Source organism: Aptenodytes patagonicus, chromosome 3, assembly GCF_965638725.1.
Source record: "Aptenodytes patagonicus chromosome 3, bAptPat1.pri.cur, whole genome shotgun sequence".
Classification (NCBI taxonomy): Eukaryota; Metazoa; Chordata; class Aves; order Sphenisciformes; family Spheniscidae; genus Aptenodytes; species Aptenodytes patagonicus.
Window position 1 is genome coordinate 77,340,511 of NC_134951.1, and position 16,948 is coordinate 77,357,458.

General features: G+C 41.7%; 1 protein-coding gene across 2 annotated transcripts in view; it reads left to right on the forward strand.

The window, feature by feature from the left end:
* Positions 1-12,266, forward strand: part of EPM2A (EPM2A glucan phosphatase, laforin) — a 52,628-nt gene extending 40,362 nt beyond the window's left edge. The window contains exons 3-5 of one of the 2 annotated variants that reach the window (XM_076333916.1): positions 1,352-1,593; positions 3,003-3,306; positions 11,877-12,266. In XM_076333916.1, coding sequence (XP_076190031.1) covers positions 1,352-1,593; positions 3,003-3,283 — 523 coding nt within the window. In that variant the 3' untranslated portion in view covers positions 3,284-3,306; positions 11,877-12,266. Of the gene's footprint in view, positions 1-1,351; positions 1,594-3,002; positions 4,919-11,876 lie in introns of those variants that run through there. The other variant, XM_076333915.1, reaches the window with a different exon arrangement.
* Positions 12,267-16,948: the final 4,682 nt, after the last annotated feature.

The following is a 16,948-nucleotide window of genomic DNA, read 5'->3' on the forward strand; positions in this document are numbered from 1 at the left end:
TGGTACGTAACTCACCGTGGCTGCAGCTGAAATACAGGAAACAATAATAATAAGTGCTTCCTGGATTTGAATTTTTCTTTTTGACAATCTTTCAGTAGTAACATAGCAGGATTTAATCATTGTCAATTACAGGTCTTAATTAAATGCTAGTAAGCACTTATTACTATGATAGTGGAATGGAAATAGCTACCTGATGATTTAAGGGCTGTTTATAGGAGTAACTGCTCCTGAATAAATATAAAACTTTTCTTATTTGTCTCTGAGATTAAAATTGGAAAAGACCATAAGAAATGCATGGCAGACATTTTATTTTTGAGGATCTTGCTTTTGTTGTAGATTGGCTTCACTTTTCTGCAGTTAATAATATTTGCAACGTTGTATGTTCAACTGCAGGAATATTTTGTGTAGTTTGTGGATTGCATGTTCAAAACAGAAGTTTATGCAAACAAAAAAAATTAAAGTAGAACACTAAAAATTTGTGCATGTAAATAATCCATTGAAGATAGATACCATCAGTTTAATTGCATGTGCAGATTAAAAATCCTCATTTGAAAACAAGTCTTTTAATATTCAGTTTATATTTATGTCAAAATCTGTCGAGATATACAATAGCTTTATGATAATTAACAATGGGAAAACCATAGAAGTCTTGAAGTTTGATTTAGATAAGTACCAGAAATATGGATGTTTATCCATCCTACACACGTCTCTCGAGTTTTCTTGCAAAATTTCTGGCTCTTCAGGTCTTGAGGGAAGCTAGACATGTATTGTAATTCTCCATTTGGTTCCCACTAGACCCCACAAGAGCAAAGAAGAAAAATACTCATTAATTTTTGAGTTTCCTCACAGAAGGGTAGTTTAAGTTGGGTTTTTTTTTCTGTCTACTTTCCTCATTATAGTGGTAGCTACGAAGCTGGAAGAGTTCTATGCATTTGACTTATTACTAAAGTAATTCAGATCTGGATCATATGAATCTTTTAGGTCTCTTTTTTTGGTGCAAATTGCATGAATCTTCAGAGTTTTCTTATTCTAATCTGTGATGTTAGTAAGTTTCCACTGCAAGCTTAATGATGGATGCCTTGGAGACCTGTGCTACTAATTATGCTCTGAATTTTTTCTCAGACCGTCTGGCTCTTTGTGGTAGGTTAGGAACCTGATCCCCAACGTCAAACATTACCAACTCAACTGTAATGAAATAAGAAGCTGCTTACTGCATGACATGAAAAGCCTGCGCTTAGCAGTGGTTGTGTGATGATGCTAAGCAGGTTTGGAGCTGGAATGCTGCTGAACTTGGCAGTTTCTTTGTTAAGATATTTTAATCAATACCGCTGCAATGTTTTCTCAATGCTAGAATTCTGCCAAACATCTGGCTTGGAAGTTGCCCTCGGCAGCTGGAGCATGTGACCGTCAAGCTGAAGCACGAGCTGGGTGTTACGGCTGTGATGAACTTCCAGACCGAATGGGACATTGTTCAGAATTCCTGGGGCTGCAACCGCTACCCGGAACCCATGAGCCCCGAAATCCTCATGAAACTATATAAAGAGGAAGGTCTTGCCTATGTCTGGATGCCAACCCCAGACATGAGCACTGAAGGTAATGCTCAGACCACTCCTGCAGCTAAATTAATGGTAACAAACCCTTTGAGTTACTAATCTGTCACTTTCATGACTGCGTTTTTTTCTGTGTAAATTTTTCGTAAAAAATACAGCTAATGCACAAGGTGTAATTTCTGTGTGTGTTGTCTCTAGCAAATTATTCATATTTTCTTGTAGACAGAGAGGCCATCTAAAGTACTTCACGTCTGGCAGTATATGTGTATTTGAGATTAGAGCCGTATGACATTGATAACTGCTTGACTGTTTTTGCTTTCAGCTTGAATTCAGCCCGTATAATGAAAATAAGCTGTGTAGGTGGAAGACTGCAAGCTTGCACAGCAGGACAGCTTGCCATCCTTGCTGGTTAAACATGGAGAGACAGTGCTGTATGTCTGTTTCTGCTATTCCCCTCCCCCAGAAAATCATTTTTCTGTAACTATAGTATCCCAGTCTGATAAATCTCCATAAAGTCATTTATATAATAATTTGTAATTAGTTTAGAATACCCATAGCACCTCATGTTGTAACATAAATTATTATTTTTAATTCCTCCATTGGAATGGTCAAAATCTTGTTTCCAACCAGTAGGTTAGAAAGTGTGCGTGTTTTCGAGTGAGTAGCCTACCCGAAGAGAGTGCTTTCAATAGAGTGAAATACTACTGCCACAAATAGAGAACCGTCTTATCAGTAATAGGACATCAGGGAAGACAGGAGACCTTAAACCAGGGATTTGAAAGGTCTTAATGTCAGTGCTCATCTGTGCCGTGAAGAAAAATTGGGCTCTGATGTTTGCAGCTTCATTTCCTGGGGTAACAGGGAGAAAGGCGTCAGGAAATATGGTATAGTCATCCCTTTGGGAGTGAGAAAGACTGTTCTGTGTTGTTTAACCGTATGCTTAGTACACAATTAAATCATAACAGTATTAAGTTGTACAGGAAAATACTCTTCTGCTCTCCCTCCCTCACTTATTATTGACATAATGGCCTTCATTACAATGTTTTGGAAAGCAGCAGTACGTAGGTAGCTTCACAAACCTCTGGTACTAAAAAACATTGCACTTTTGGCTTGCTAACTTTAATGCTATGTAAGACGTGCTGTTTGATGTAATTTGCTGCCTTATCTCAGTCCATGTGAAAATGAATATGCCACACACATTCAGTGTTAATCAGAATGTATATTTAGAGATGGCTTGGGGCATTTTACAGATTTTGTGTGATCCAGATCTATGTTGCCAGAAGAAACAAAGGTTAGGGTAGAAGGTCATTTGGAAAAAAAAAAAAAGAAAAAACCCAAAATATGTCAGGTTTGCCATTGTGATTCACAGTGCATCGGGCTGTACAGACATAATCTCAACCGTGAACCTAGCTTTCTCAAATGCAAATGAATGTGCCTTGGTTTTAACCTTAGGAAGAATACAGATGTTGCCACAAGCTGTCTGCCTCTTGCACGGGCTACTGGAGAACGGACACACTGTCTACGTTCATTGCAACGCTGGCGTTGGCAGGTCTACAGCTGCTGTCAGTGGCTGGCTGAAGTACGTGATGGGATGGAGCCTGCGGAAAGTGCAGTACTTTTTGGCTTCCAGGAGACCAGCTGTCTACATCGACGAGGAAGCTCTGCTTCATGCTGAAGATGATTTCTACCAGAAATTTGGGCGTCTTCATTCCTCGTGCAAAGTACAAGAGTAGAAAAACAGAAGAGGAAAAAGAAGGTGAAGAGGAATCCTTACATTTGAACCCCAAGAACTTAGAAATCATGAGTCAGAGTCCTGCCTCTCCTCTTCAGGTTATAAGCTTGTCATAGAAGTCGTGAGAATTTTGTTAAAAAGTGCCTTTGAGGGTTTTTTACTTGCTTTCTTTAGGCTGATATGGTTCATGTTTTCAAGCCTTTTTCGGCAAGTATGAGACCTAGAAACTCTGCAAAGGGAAACTAAAATTTTCTTTTAACTACTTGCCTACAGGAACTGAGGTTTTAGGGTAGACACTAAATAAGACGTGATGTGAAATAGTTAGAGTTGGCAATATTTCAGTGGCAAGAAAGAGAAGGCATTCTCAGAAAAACAGATAGAAAGCTTGACTGGATTAAGGTTCAGGTTAGGATGGAGCTGATCATCGCCAAAGCTGCTCAGTTATTTTAGGTGGAGTGTACCTTACTGAAGTGTTTTCTAGTGATTTTGAAGACAAGTAGTATTAATGAGAAAGACCAGCAGGAAACTGATTTTTCAGCTGAGTTTCTTAAACAAAAAGCTAACGTCTAATGCAGTGAACTAAAATCTGCTCTCTTTGCCTATGTAGTTAATGTTAAATATTATGAGTTATAGCTATATTCTTTTATGACATTAGGCTTATGCTGGCATGTGGCATGAAGAGAGGAAACAGCTCCACTTACTGTAGTCTTACTCTGCTGCAGGGAAGGACTTGTATTTATTACATTATCCTAGGCTGTGAGATCTCTAAGTCAAAGATACATTTTGCTCTTCTGCTCTATGCAGCGCTGTACAGTGGGCTCCCTAGCTGCCAAGTCAATCTAAGCAGTAATCAATGGGCTAAAACAGGACCTATAGGAACTGCATGATAAGCCTCTGTGCATGACTGACACCACAGCCTCTGTGTTGTTGACCTAGGTGAATTTCTTCACTATAGCAAGTCTCTTCTTCTTGCACAAGCAGTGTGTAGATGTTCACAGATGCTAGATTTAGCTGAGTGAAGCTCCTCTACAGGAGCAAAGAGCAGCTCTGTGGAGGGTTTCTCAGGAGCTTAGCCTTGGCAGCCTAATGCTGGCTTTGTGGATGATCCCTAATGTTTTCCAGTGCTGCTCAGTCTCTTAGCTAAACTAAGCAGTGGCACCAACAGCTTCCAGCCCTGCTCAGGTAAAACCAGTTTGCTATAGGTTAAGTTCAAGAGAGAAGGGAGAGAAAGCATTTCCTAAGGAACAGAGAATTAAGGATGTATAAACATTAGGAAACCTAACTTCTATAGGTTTATTCTTGAGTGAAATCTCATTTTTTCCAGCCAGCTTGATCCTGTAAAGACCCAGTCAGTGCCAGAGTAGTTTAGCTGATATATATTGATTATCTGAATACTTAATGGAGAAACTATTAGATAGGAACCGTTTATGGAGAATGTCCAGAATAATATAATACATTTTATTTATGTTATACTTCAATCATCTTCAAAAGGAAAAATGTTTATTTAAGTTACTCTATATGTGTGGTTTTGATCATGACTTTGTTTCTTATATTTTCCTTTGAAATAACACTGCCTGTTTAGAAAATGGATGAGAAAAGTTCTCTACTAAATAAAAATATCATGACGGTTCCAGCAGCCCATTTTGTCATATGTCTTTGGCTCCCAATTTCATCAATAGCAAAAAGGGTCATGACTGATATTTCTATATAGAGGTGGGACCAGCCACTTTAATGGTAACAGCCCATTTCTTGTCTGCTATGCTGTGTCAGTTTTGATGGGCTGTTGAGGAGGAAGTCTCAAAAAACAGTACAGCAAAGACGTGTGGGTGATATGGCACCTCTGATACCTCCAAAGACCAAAAGAAGGGGTTGTTTCTCCTAGCCTGATGCAGAGAGCAGAGGGAGTGTCAGTGCTGCTGTCTGGCTGTTGGGCTTTCGTGCGAATGTGCAAAGCTACAGCTGAGTGTCCATGAGCGCCCAGGAGCTACCCCATTTTGACTGAGTTTAAAATAAAAATGGTGAGCTTTTGCTACCATGTGCCTCTCAAAATCAAGCGCTGGGAGGAGGAGGATGGTATAAGAAGCAGAGAGTAGAACTCACTTAAGTTTTACATTTCAGTTGAGATATGTTTGAAACCCCAAGCTGAAAATGTGTTTCCAAGCATCCCCGACAGACAGTCCTTTCCATCAGATGCAACTTGTAATACATGTTGGGACAAGTACTTGTGGGTTTGGTCCTTGTTTCACAGCTAACAGTATTTCCTTTTTAGGGCTCTTGGCACTGAACAGTGCATAACATGGCACAAACAAGTAAGTATATGACTAAGTAAGTATAGCTGTGCTATATCGACTATTTATAATTCTGATTTTATTGGCAATGGAAGCAGACTGGTGCTTCATTTGTAGGGCAGGAATTCAAACGATACAGAAGCCACACATTTGAGGAAACCCTAGCAAGGGGTTGTTGATTCATTGTTTATTGTCATTTCAGCTTGCTTGTCTGCCGAACTGCTGGGGGACTGTATCACATACAGATTGCATTAGCTGATGAACTACATGAAAACAACTTGCCAACATTGTGTTAACAAAGAATGCAAAGAAATCCCATGGCTTGCAGTCCCTTTGTACCTATGTGTAGCATACTTTTTTCCTTATTGCCACCTTCCTGCCTTCCTCATTGAAGGCCACCCTGTTGAGTAACATTCATTCAAAGCCCTGTCTGTTGAATGCAACTAGGATTTTAAATGCTAGAGATCATTGCAAGAGGCTACAGCAACAGAAAAAGCAATTGTATAAAAATATTCCATTTCTCCAACTGTATAATTACATGATAAACCTGCATCTAGAGATTATTTATTAGAATTCCAATTTGTAATATGTTCTTATGCTGACTGGATCATTAGCTGTTTCCACAGACTAGCCTCTTGATGCATTTTGAATGAAAGGATGAAGACAGTCTGTTGTTCATGTACTTGTATATTTCCTTGCTACTTTAGTCATAAAAGTGCTACAAAATTTAGAGAAGAGCAACTCCTATAGAAAGAATTAGAAACAGGGAAACAGTAACAGTTATTTTAAATTGGGGCCCAAGAAGCCAAACAAATACATCCACAATAACAGGAGCCAGGTAGAAATATTTTGATAACTCATCACTCAAAAGCATCAGTTGGGGAAAATGGTTTTCTCCTGGTATGAACATCAGTATTCTCTGCCCTGTTACAGCCAGGTTTTTACCTCTGTTAAATTAAAGAAGAAAGTAGAATTTGCTACATGGAATGGGACCATTTATAACTCCAGGTACTCAGAGTATCTCGATGTCATTATTAGGCCAAACAATAGTATATATTCTTTCCCAGGGCTATGTACATGAAGGAGCTAAGCAATCCTAGCTCTTACGAGTGATTTTGTAACAAAAACAGCCCCTTGAGGGATGGGTCGGGCTTTGAGTGGTATAGTTTTGTGAATACTTTTCCTTTTGACATCAGAAAAGTACTAATGAGAATCTTCTGCGTGACATTTTTACGTAGGCAATGCAGCCTGGTGAAAGGAGACTGTGCTGGCTGGCACGACTGTTGAATACCTCCCTTTCTCCCTTACTCCTTACTTGTTATTTCACATTTTGAACTTTGGTCCCTTTGGCACTTGTCTGCTCTAGTTGTTTCGGTTGTAAGTTCTCGGTCTTCCCTTTCTGTTTGTACAGCACCAAGCACAGTGAAGCTCTGGATGTGGCCAAGACTGCAGGTTTTATACCAGGTTGTCCGGAGTAGTTGGAAGGTCTCACAACTGGCAACTGAGCTGTGTGTGCTGCACAAAAACATGTGCAAAACAGTGTCTCTGCTCTGGGGTGGAATTAAAATTTGAGACTGCCTGCCAAGCCCTCTTGGGCAAAGATAAAGGAAAAAGATAGGCTGTAGGTTGTGCAGGAGCAGGTAATAAAATCCCTATTTAAAACAAGAATGCAAAAAGTCAGACTTATTCCATTACCTACCATGATGTCCTTTTTGAGTCCTAATTTATAAACCCCGCTGACTTTACTGCTCTGTAATTGAGAAAAAAAATTGGAAGTAGTCAAAGACATTTGCCATAACTGTATTACCCTGTTGCTTCTTTTATTCGTCATCATTAAATTGCAGTGAGAGGTTTCAAACCAATGATAGAGTTAAAGAAATAAATAATATGATTCTTTAAAAAAACACACTGGGACTGTGCAACAGGAAATTATGAAGAAATATTTAGAAGCATAATAACTACCGCAAAAGCATATATTGGGCAAGCAAGCCCTACCTTCTTGAAGGATAATGAACATCAGGCTGCTCTTAGCTAAAATGGAATTGTAGCAGAGGACAGGATATAGATGACTGTCTCCAACTCTAACTGTTTACATTCTTAGTGGTGAATCAAAACCTCTGCAGTTATTGCCTTAAAAATATCCTGCTGGAAAAAATTGTGTTTTATTTTCCACATGTATATAGCTTAAAGGGAAAGGGGCTGCTCTAAGGGAGCAGACTTTGGAATGGTGAAAGTATAAAGGCATTAATCCTTTTTCTGTTCTCAGCGACACAACGGCATCACTAACAGCAAGACCAAACCATATGACTTCATAATTGATCTTCTTTCTAAATTAACAGAGGAAAGCAGTTTTTTCAAGGGCAATGACATTAACATATATTAGCATAATTGCATAGTCATGATATAAGCAATCAAAATACATGTTGTTGGCCCTTCAGTTATGCTAGCAGTGAACCTATAGGGTGTTCATTCTTAATTAGACATATTTTCCTCTTGCTCCGCCCATTCACCTCAAGATGCTTCATTCCAGTCTTGACTAGTTTATAAACAGTTTTGTGACTAAAAATTGCCATATTGGTAAAGATAAATAATGTGTATTTTATTAAACCTTTTTTACATATCAAAGTTTGTCTGGGGATAAGGAAATAAGAACTGTTATACCCTGTAAAACAAGGATGGTGACACTGTGAACCTTAGTGCTATATAATTCAACCTTTTTGTGCTTAAACGTCTTATTTGGGACATGATTGAATTTATAAAGATTGCAGGATAATGATGTCTGTGATTTGATAATTACTTCAATGCTGATGTTGTTATATTTACATCAAGGAAAATAGAAGGCCTTTTTATTCATGAGCTGGTAAAATAGTAAATGATATCTCATTCTCGATTTAGAGGAAAAAGCATAAAACAGCTGCCAAGAAAAAATTTATAATACTGGGCAGGTTTCTATGGTCTTTACTTAATATCATTATAACAAAATTTGTTTTGTGGTAATGCAGTTTCAGCAGGGAAATAATTAACAGTCAGGCCATCATCCACAGGTAGCAGCCATGTTTAAGTTGGGCAGCCAGCCTGAAGTCACGGCAACAGATCAAATGCTGAAAATGAATCCAATCTTCAAAAATTCAATAAAATACATAAACACAGAGGTTAAGAAATGAATATAAAGATTGTATTTGGAGAAAGGCAAAAATATATAAAGTATAATCCTAGCTAATGTCAAAGGGAAAAATATTTTGGAGTGGAATAGCAAACACCACAACTCATTTTAAAACATAATCAATATCTTAGCTAAAGATAGCTGGTATTTAAAGTTCACTAACCAGTTAAAGAGATCTTACCAAACTATTTAGGCTTACAATATTTAGCTGTATAAAGAAAGAAATGTGGAAGGATAAGCTCTCAAGGTCACAGACCAGTTTTATACCCTCTCCTGGGCAACTTACTCATGGAGCGTTCCTGAGCAGGTGAAACTTTATGAGCACAAAAGTGTTTGCTGGTGCATTGTGGTTTGGCAGTCAAATAAATCCCTTGCAGAGAGATGTGTTGTTCTGAAATAGGATCGATAAGGCTATGCTTTAGAAGAACTAATGGGAAGGGCATCTCTTAAAATATGCTTAAATGATAGCTCCAAATGGAAGGCTAAACAAGCGTATGTCCTGATGGAGTCTTTCTCTTCACATGTGTCTTGCTGAAACAGGAAAGCCTCTTAGAGTTCTTTTGTCCCACAACACCTGTGCTTAAAGCCAGAGCACCAGAATGGGAAATTGTAACTGTGAGTAGCAGTGGCCCTGACCCCAGTTAGTTAATTGTTAAATGACATCGTTCAGACCGTCGCCAAGTTTGGCAGAGCTGGCCAAATTCAGAGGAAGGCTGCCGTGTGGATTTCTGAGGAGTATCTGGAATGAGGGAGCTAAAACTCATCTTGCAGAACCAAGATGGCCCAGCAGGATCCAGCCAGGAGAAGGGTAGACTGGAAAACAAGAGCCAGGTCCTGCACCCGGTGTTGCCTCTGCCTCTGCAGATGAAATGGATTATTTAATCTCTTTACTTGAGTTATTCTGTTTCTTAACATGACACAAAGGATACCTAACGTCAGTCCTCTACCAGTAACTGGATGGGACAACTGCTGTTCTCAGTGCCTCCACCCCCAGTGGCTGTGTGGGTGCCTGTGAGCACTTCATCAGACACTATTTCAAGTGCTTTGCAACTCCATGTTAATATGGTCTAAATGATCAGCTTAAATTTCACAGGGAGTTACTTGACCATGTCCCAGACATACTTTCCTGGTACATGTGTGAGTATTGCAGTTTGATGGTGCTCACAGGCAACACATGGTCTGGCAATAAGAACCAGGACTCTGATCTGGCCTTCTTCCCAACTGGGATATCTTATTCACCTGGAAATAAGGATGCATGAACAGATGCCGTCATCTTCAGTCAGATTTATTGTCGTTTTCTTGGTGCCTTATATGGCACTTTCCATCCAAGTGCCCTCTTCAGAGAATAACGAAAGCAATCATGATGTTCTCAGCACCACTGAAAATCTCATTTGTGGTGTGGTTTTAGGTTTGGATTTTTTTTTAATTTAACTTAATTTAGATACCCAACTATGGGCAACTAAAATAGAAAATGCTGCTCTGAATTTTTGACATCTTCCACCCTTCCTAAATGGTAAAATAAATGCATTATTCTGCAGTAATGTTCATGCAAAAGACTACAAAACATTTCACAAGGCAATAACTAGATATGTACTAGACCACCAGAGAAAGATTTAGAAACAAGAGTAGGAAAATACATGAACTGAAGAAAGCAGTAGTCTGCTGAGATGAGGCAGAGCAAGTGGCCGGGCAGCCTTCCTTCCAGTGGTCTCACGTCACGTGGAAAGAAGCAGAGGAGAATGCGAGGGCTTGCGACGCAGGCTGAGGACAGGGAGGGCAGGCAGTCCAGGCAGAGCTGTGTGAACCAAGAGCGGCTGGGAAATGGCCAGAAACCCGGGGAAAGGCTCAGAAATGAGGTGTGAGCAGGGCTTGCTCCCTGGGGGTGGCGGTGCGACTGACGCAGTCAGATCGTCACTCTTATTTCAGTGCACTTGGAAATATCTCATTCAGCAGTTAGCAGACACAAGCACAGGGACTGAGGAAATGTGGCAGTGAGACACAAATACATCTCAGCACCCAGCAATCACCAAAAGCACACAATATCCACAGGAACAGCAAAGCCTGGCAAGCTATTTAACAAAATCTGCCAAGATCATTATTTTTGAGAGGAAAAAATTTGATTAGGTCTCTCTTGATTGCCGGGAACATGACTTGAGTACACTTTGGAAAATGCTGAGCTCTGCCATTCATGTATTTCTGCTTATGGAACTGAAATCAATAACTTAATTTTAGCTGTAAACATGGTTCTTATTTTGCTTTCCTGAATAGCAATAATTTCAAGGTGTCTTTCAGTGGCACCCTGATTTAAAAAGAGAAAAACAAAACCCCGAAGTATCATATCAGAAATTGATAAAAATTATATATACCTAGGGTAATTTCTGTGCTTTTAATGATGATCATCCTGGTTTATTGGGGTATTACTGAGCTTAGAACGTGCAGTTATCTTCTTTTTACTCACCTACTGTATAATATTCCAGACTAAAACATATGCTTGGGTAGTAGAGAAAATATAAAAAATAGCTAGGTTTGAAACTGTTATGTTTTTGTGCTGCTGTAAAGATCCAGGGTTCACTGTGTTATAATTTGTGTTAAAACCCCACACCTGTAAAACAAACATTGGTGAGAAATGCAGTAATTACTGGAATCTTTATCCTGCTATTATCTGCTTTTCATATGACAAGGCAGGAGAGAAAATTATTTGGAAAAAGTTGTTCAAGTCAAACAGAAGACATGCTTATGCACATCGACATGCCTTTGCTCCCTTTTTTTAGCAGTGGGTTCAGGCAGACGATCTGCTGATTCTCCTTCTGTGCTCTGAAAAGCTCTGCTCAGGGCACACCTCCTTTAGATAGAAACTGACCTAACAAAGCACTTACTGCTTGCGGAAATTTCAGTACGAGAATAGTCCTGGGGATTTCAAGTTGAAAACTTTACACTTGGTGCCTAAGTGCTTTGCTGCATTCTCCGCCTTGATTTTTGATGAGACAAGTTCTAAATTGGTGCATTGCTGCAACTGAAATGCCCCCAGCAAATGCTGTGAGTTGTGAGCCCTTAGAAAAGGGTAAGGACACTTGCTTGTTACATGACTCTGTGATTCAAACAAGCTGTGTAAGGTGGTAAAGTGAAATCGCTTTGTTTTTCAGGGGAGTGGCTGATAATAGATGTTGGAACTTCATTACAAATACAATATCTGAAAACTGTGTTGCACACACCAGCGGAGTTGTCTGAGCATCTGTGTTCATGTGCCACACACCTGCCTGGAAAAGAAATAAAATGGGAAGAAAGCCTACCGAGGATCAGAGCTTTCAGGACTGCAAATGAATGAATGCCTATGTGTCAGATACATAATGGCTGGAAACGCAAATGAGCTCTGCAGCGTCTTGGGGAGAATCTGCAGTTTTTAGCAATATTTCTGTTGTGTTATGCATGGATGTGATTTTCTTTAGTCTGTACACATTTACTCTTGTACTTTTCTGCTTGTTTTCTGCCCCTGCTCCTCCTCCCATTTGAAACAGACTCAAATACTATAGAAATTTTGTGGAAAATTCTTTGACTTGTGGAATTTTTATTCTCCGTGGGCTTCCTTACCCTTTTTTGGTAACTGCTCGTTCCGGACTTGCCAAAAACCAGAGCAATACTCCATCTACTTCAGTGCCACAGCTACTTCTTTTCACCTGTTCCTTCATAGTTCCTGAACTTGGTAGGGAGAAGCATAAAACTCTGTAATGATTCTGTGTGGCTTTGGGTCACCTCCAAGAGATGTGCAGAAATCATAACAGATAGATAGATAGACGGACAGATAGACAGATAGATAGAAATTTCCCTGCTGAAGAATCTGAAAACTACAGTTTAGCATGATTTTTCCATCAGTCCTTCTAGACATAATTTGAACTAATGTGTTGGGTTTTCCCACATCAGTTGCTAGTCAGGAAACCCTTATGTGTTTCCTTCTCCTTCAGTGAAGAGAGCTAGTCTTGAAGAACACTTGGCAATTTGCAATGGTTGTGAATGGTCTTTTGGTCTCTTCAGCACACAACTAATCATAGAATCATAGAATCATAGAATCATTGAGGTTGGAAAAGACCTCTAAGATCATCGAGTCCAACCGTCGACCCAACACCACCATGCCCACTAAACCATGTCCCTAAGTGCCTCATCTACTTGTCTTTTAAATACCTCCAGGGATGGGGACTCAACCACTTCCCTGGGCAGCCTCTTCCAATGTTTAACCACTCTTTCAGTAAAGAAATTCTTCCTTACATCCAATTTAAACCTCCCCTGGTGCAACTTGAGGCCATTTCCTCTCGTCCCATCACTTGTTACTTGGGAGAAGAGACCGACACCCACCTCGCTACAACCTCCTTTCAGGTAGTTGTAGAGAGCGATGAGGTCTCCCCTCAGCCTCCTTTTCTCCAGGCTAAACAACCCCAGTTCCCTCAGCCGCTCCTCATCAGACTTGTTCTCCAGACCCCTCACGAGCCTCGTTGCCCTTCTCTGGACACGCTCTAGCACCTCGACGTCCTTCTTGTAGTGAGGGGCCCAAAACTGAACACAGTATTCGAGGTGCGGCCTCACCAGTGCCGAGTACAGGGGCACGACCACTTCCCTACTCCAGCTGGCCACACTATTTCTGAGATTACAGGCCAGGATGCCATTGGCCTTCTTGGCCACCTGGGCACACTGCCGGCTCATGTTCAGCCGGCTGTCGACCAACACCCCCAGGTCCTTTTCCGACAGGCAGCTTTCCAGCCGCTCCTCCCCAAGCCTGTAGCGCTGCATGGGGTTGTTGTGGCCGAAGTGCAGGACCCGGCACTTGGCCTTGTTGAACCTCATCCAGTTGGCCTCGGCCCATCGATCCAGCCTGTCCAGGTCCCTCTGCAGAGCCTTCCTACCCTCGAGCAGATCAACACTCCCGCCCAACTTGGTGTCGTCTGCAAACTTACTGAGGGTGCACTTGATCCCCTCATCCAGATCATTGATAAAGATATTGAACAAGACCGGCCCCAGTACTGAGCCCTGGGGAACACCGCTCGTGACCGGCCGCCAACTGGATGTAACTCCATTCACCACAACTCTCTGGGCCCGGCCGTCCAGCCAGTTTTTGACCCAGTGCAGAGTACACCTGTCTAAGCCGTGAGCCGCCAGCTTCTCTAGGAGAATGCTGTGGGAGACGGTGTCAAAGGCCTTGCTGAAGTCCAGGTAGACCACATCCACAGCCTTTCCCTCATCCACTAGGCGGGTCACCTGGTCATAGAAGGAGATCAGGTTGGTCAAGCAGGACCTGCCTCTCATGAATCTGTGCTGGCTAGGCCGGATCCCCTGGAATGATGTGTGCCCCAGAGCCCTTTGGAGCTGCATACTAGATACCGGAGATACAGCAGTTTTCTATGACTGGATCTCTGCTTATTTTTATATTTTTTTCTCTATCTAGTTCTTTCATTACCTATGTTTTGGCACGGATGTGTTGAAGCTATTCACTGATTACCATTAGTTATTTTTCCCCTCTGCCAATAGCCTGTAATACAATTCCTTCAGCCAACGTTCACGGCTGTTGCCAGCCACAGTTCTGTGACCAGCAGAGTGCCTTGGCTGCACAGGAGCAGATTCCCCCAATTGCTGACAAATGGTATGTAAGTGGGTACCTGACCCTGACAGAATTGAGCTCAAGGCTATTCTGCTGTTTGGTTTCATAAAATATTAACTCAGATTTTTAACAGTTAACCCAACACAAATGCTAAGACAAGCAGTCCTCTTTACTACAGGTACATTGGCATTTTATAACCCAGTGAATTCTGAGAGGCGTTTCAAAATGCTGCACAGTAAGGGGACTGTGTTGAGTTTGCTCTGTACTCCAATTATCTGTCCTGGAGGGGAAGTGGCAGAAGTCCAAGGACCTCTGTTTGGCACTGGAGCTTCGGCAGTGAAGTGGATGGCTAAATGAGAACAGTCAACGAGAACTGATCACCAACAGCTTGAGTTTGCTTTGATTTATACTTGATGTCTTCCAGGGCCCTGTAAGAATAATATTTCTTTTCTGATTTCTGGGGTGATCCCTATGCCTACCTTGTTTGCTCAGCTCATAAACATGAGTTGCATCCCGGAGATATCCTGGAAACAAGGTCTGAGACTTAGTCTTGGCTTCTGTGTTTCTAAAGTGAGGCTAATAATGTTGTTCTCCTGTAGGCCATAGCTGCACAAAGCAGTTCACTTCCAGAGCAGCTGCATGAGGTCACAGTGAGGGTTCACCCAGCCCAACACCCTGACTTGGACTGTGGCTGCAAGCAGAAGCCAAGGGCAGAGTTGGAACAGGGCAAACATAGAGGGTACTACACTGCCCCCAGGCTCTGACCATTTGCAGCTCAAGCGATTCCCAGAGCTGGTGTAATTCCTTTGTTCAGTAATCTATAATATATCTCTGTTCATGTGCTTGCTCCATCTCCTGTGGTCATAAACTTCAAGCATTCGCAGTGACCTCTGGCAAGAAACTCCACAAGTCTGCTACACACTGGAGGAACAACCACGTTATTTTGTTTGTTTTGTGGTGCATTTCATATCCCCTAGTTTTTGTACTGGAAGAGTCAGGGTGTAATTAATCTCTTCTCCACCTTCTCCATCAGAGAAGCATGTGCTCTGTTAAGCACACACATAACAGAATATTAAGCACTTGATGAAGTCCAGTGGGAATAAACAAAACCTTAGCCCAAACCTAAACACAAGCTCATCTGCAAAAGCTTTGCTGAGCATGAGGGCTCCAACAGCATTGCTGCAGAGCTAAACTCATTTTGTTCTGTTTTAAAGTGGAACTCCCCGCTCTGAGCCTTTGTTTAGGTGTAGACATTTAAAAGGTCACTTCTAAACCTCTGCTTTCCTTGAGACAAACTTTTTCCCTCTATCCCTGTTTGTTATCTGCTGCCTCAAAAACCTTCTGGTTTATTAAGATATTAAATAAAGCAGGCATGCCATTCCCACATAGCTTTCATTCTTCTAACTCTTGCTTTCCTCTGATTTCCATTTGTTCACTGCCCCTGGTCAGAGGCCACCAGCACAAAGAGGGAAGTGAGCACCTGCACTCATCTGGCCATCTCACAGAGGCCTGAAGATGCAAAAGTCCTGCAAAAGTCCTGCAGGCACCAAATGGTGCTTCTGGGTGATTAAACAACCAAGTGAAAGCAATCATTACATTAGCATTGCTGTGTGGCTCCTCTGGCGCTTGCACTACTGTAATTCTGGTGAATTTTTTTATTTATAAAAATCCCGATGCATATATGTATAGATAAAAGACCTAGAAGTAATGGAGGATAACTTAAAGGATTGAGAGTCCTCATGTATGTGCCTGACTGTGTTTCTGATTAATGCCTCCTAAAGTCCTTGTCTCAATCCCCATCCCTTTCCCTAGAGCTTTACTTCTGGGTATGTGACCTGCAGCGGTTGTAATACCCCAGCTACAGAGCAGGCAGCGAGAAGTTTCTTAATAAGCTTTTTTTTATTACCAGCTAAAAACTGAATTGAACAATGTAAGTTTTAGGGACCAGATGAGACCATATTTTTGGGTGTTCCAGCCCCCGTGTGCCACCTGCATGCTGACTGAGGCGTCACCTGGAGATACCTAATTAATAGAAAATCAGAGGGCAGAGGCAAATCTGATGCCTGTCCCTAGCTTGGGAGAACTTCAGGTAAGCACCTCTGCCTGCCTGGGACATGGGGCATAGCATCGTCCCTGGAGGAGACACCTGTCCTTTGGAATGAAGTTGCTGACTCACCCTTGTCTTTCAGGGTGGTGGGTAGGGGGTGACGGCTGTAGTGCTCATTGTGATTACCAGGGCTTAAAATATTGTCCTAGAAAATGGGACCCTAGGCTTAATTCACTCCTCTGCCCAAAATGTTTCAAGACCATGTCTCCCAGGATGTGGCCCGAGACACTGAGCTGTATAGCACGTGAAGGAAATTTGTGTTAAAGAGCCTTAACAAGCCAGAAACATCCTGGAGAGCGGGAAGGACACCACAAGGCTCCTTGTCAACCATGAGCGTCCTGGTCTCCAGATCCCACCATCAACATCTCTGTTATGCTTTTCCTCTCTCTGGCCCAATGAAACTTCATATCTGTTCTGCACACTGGCACAGCTCTGGCATGATGCTGGCGCTGGGGGAGAGTTGGTGACTTGATCCCACCATACTGCAGCCTAGCTTAGAGCTTATTGGTAAAGCAACTTGCAGA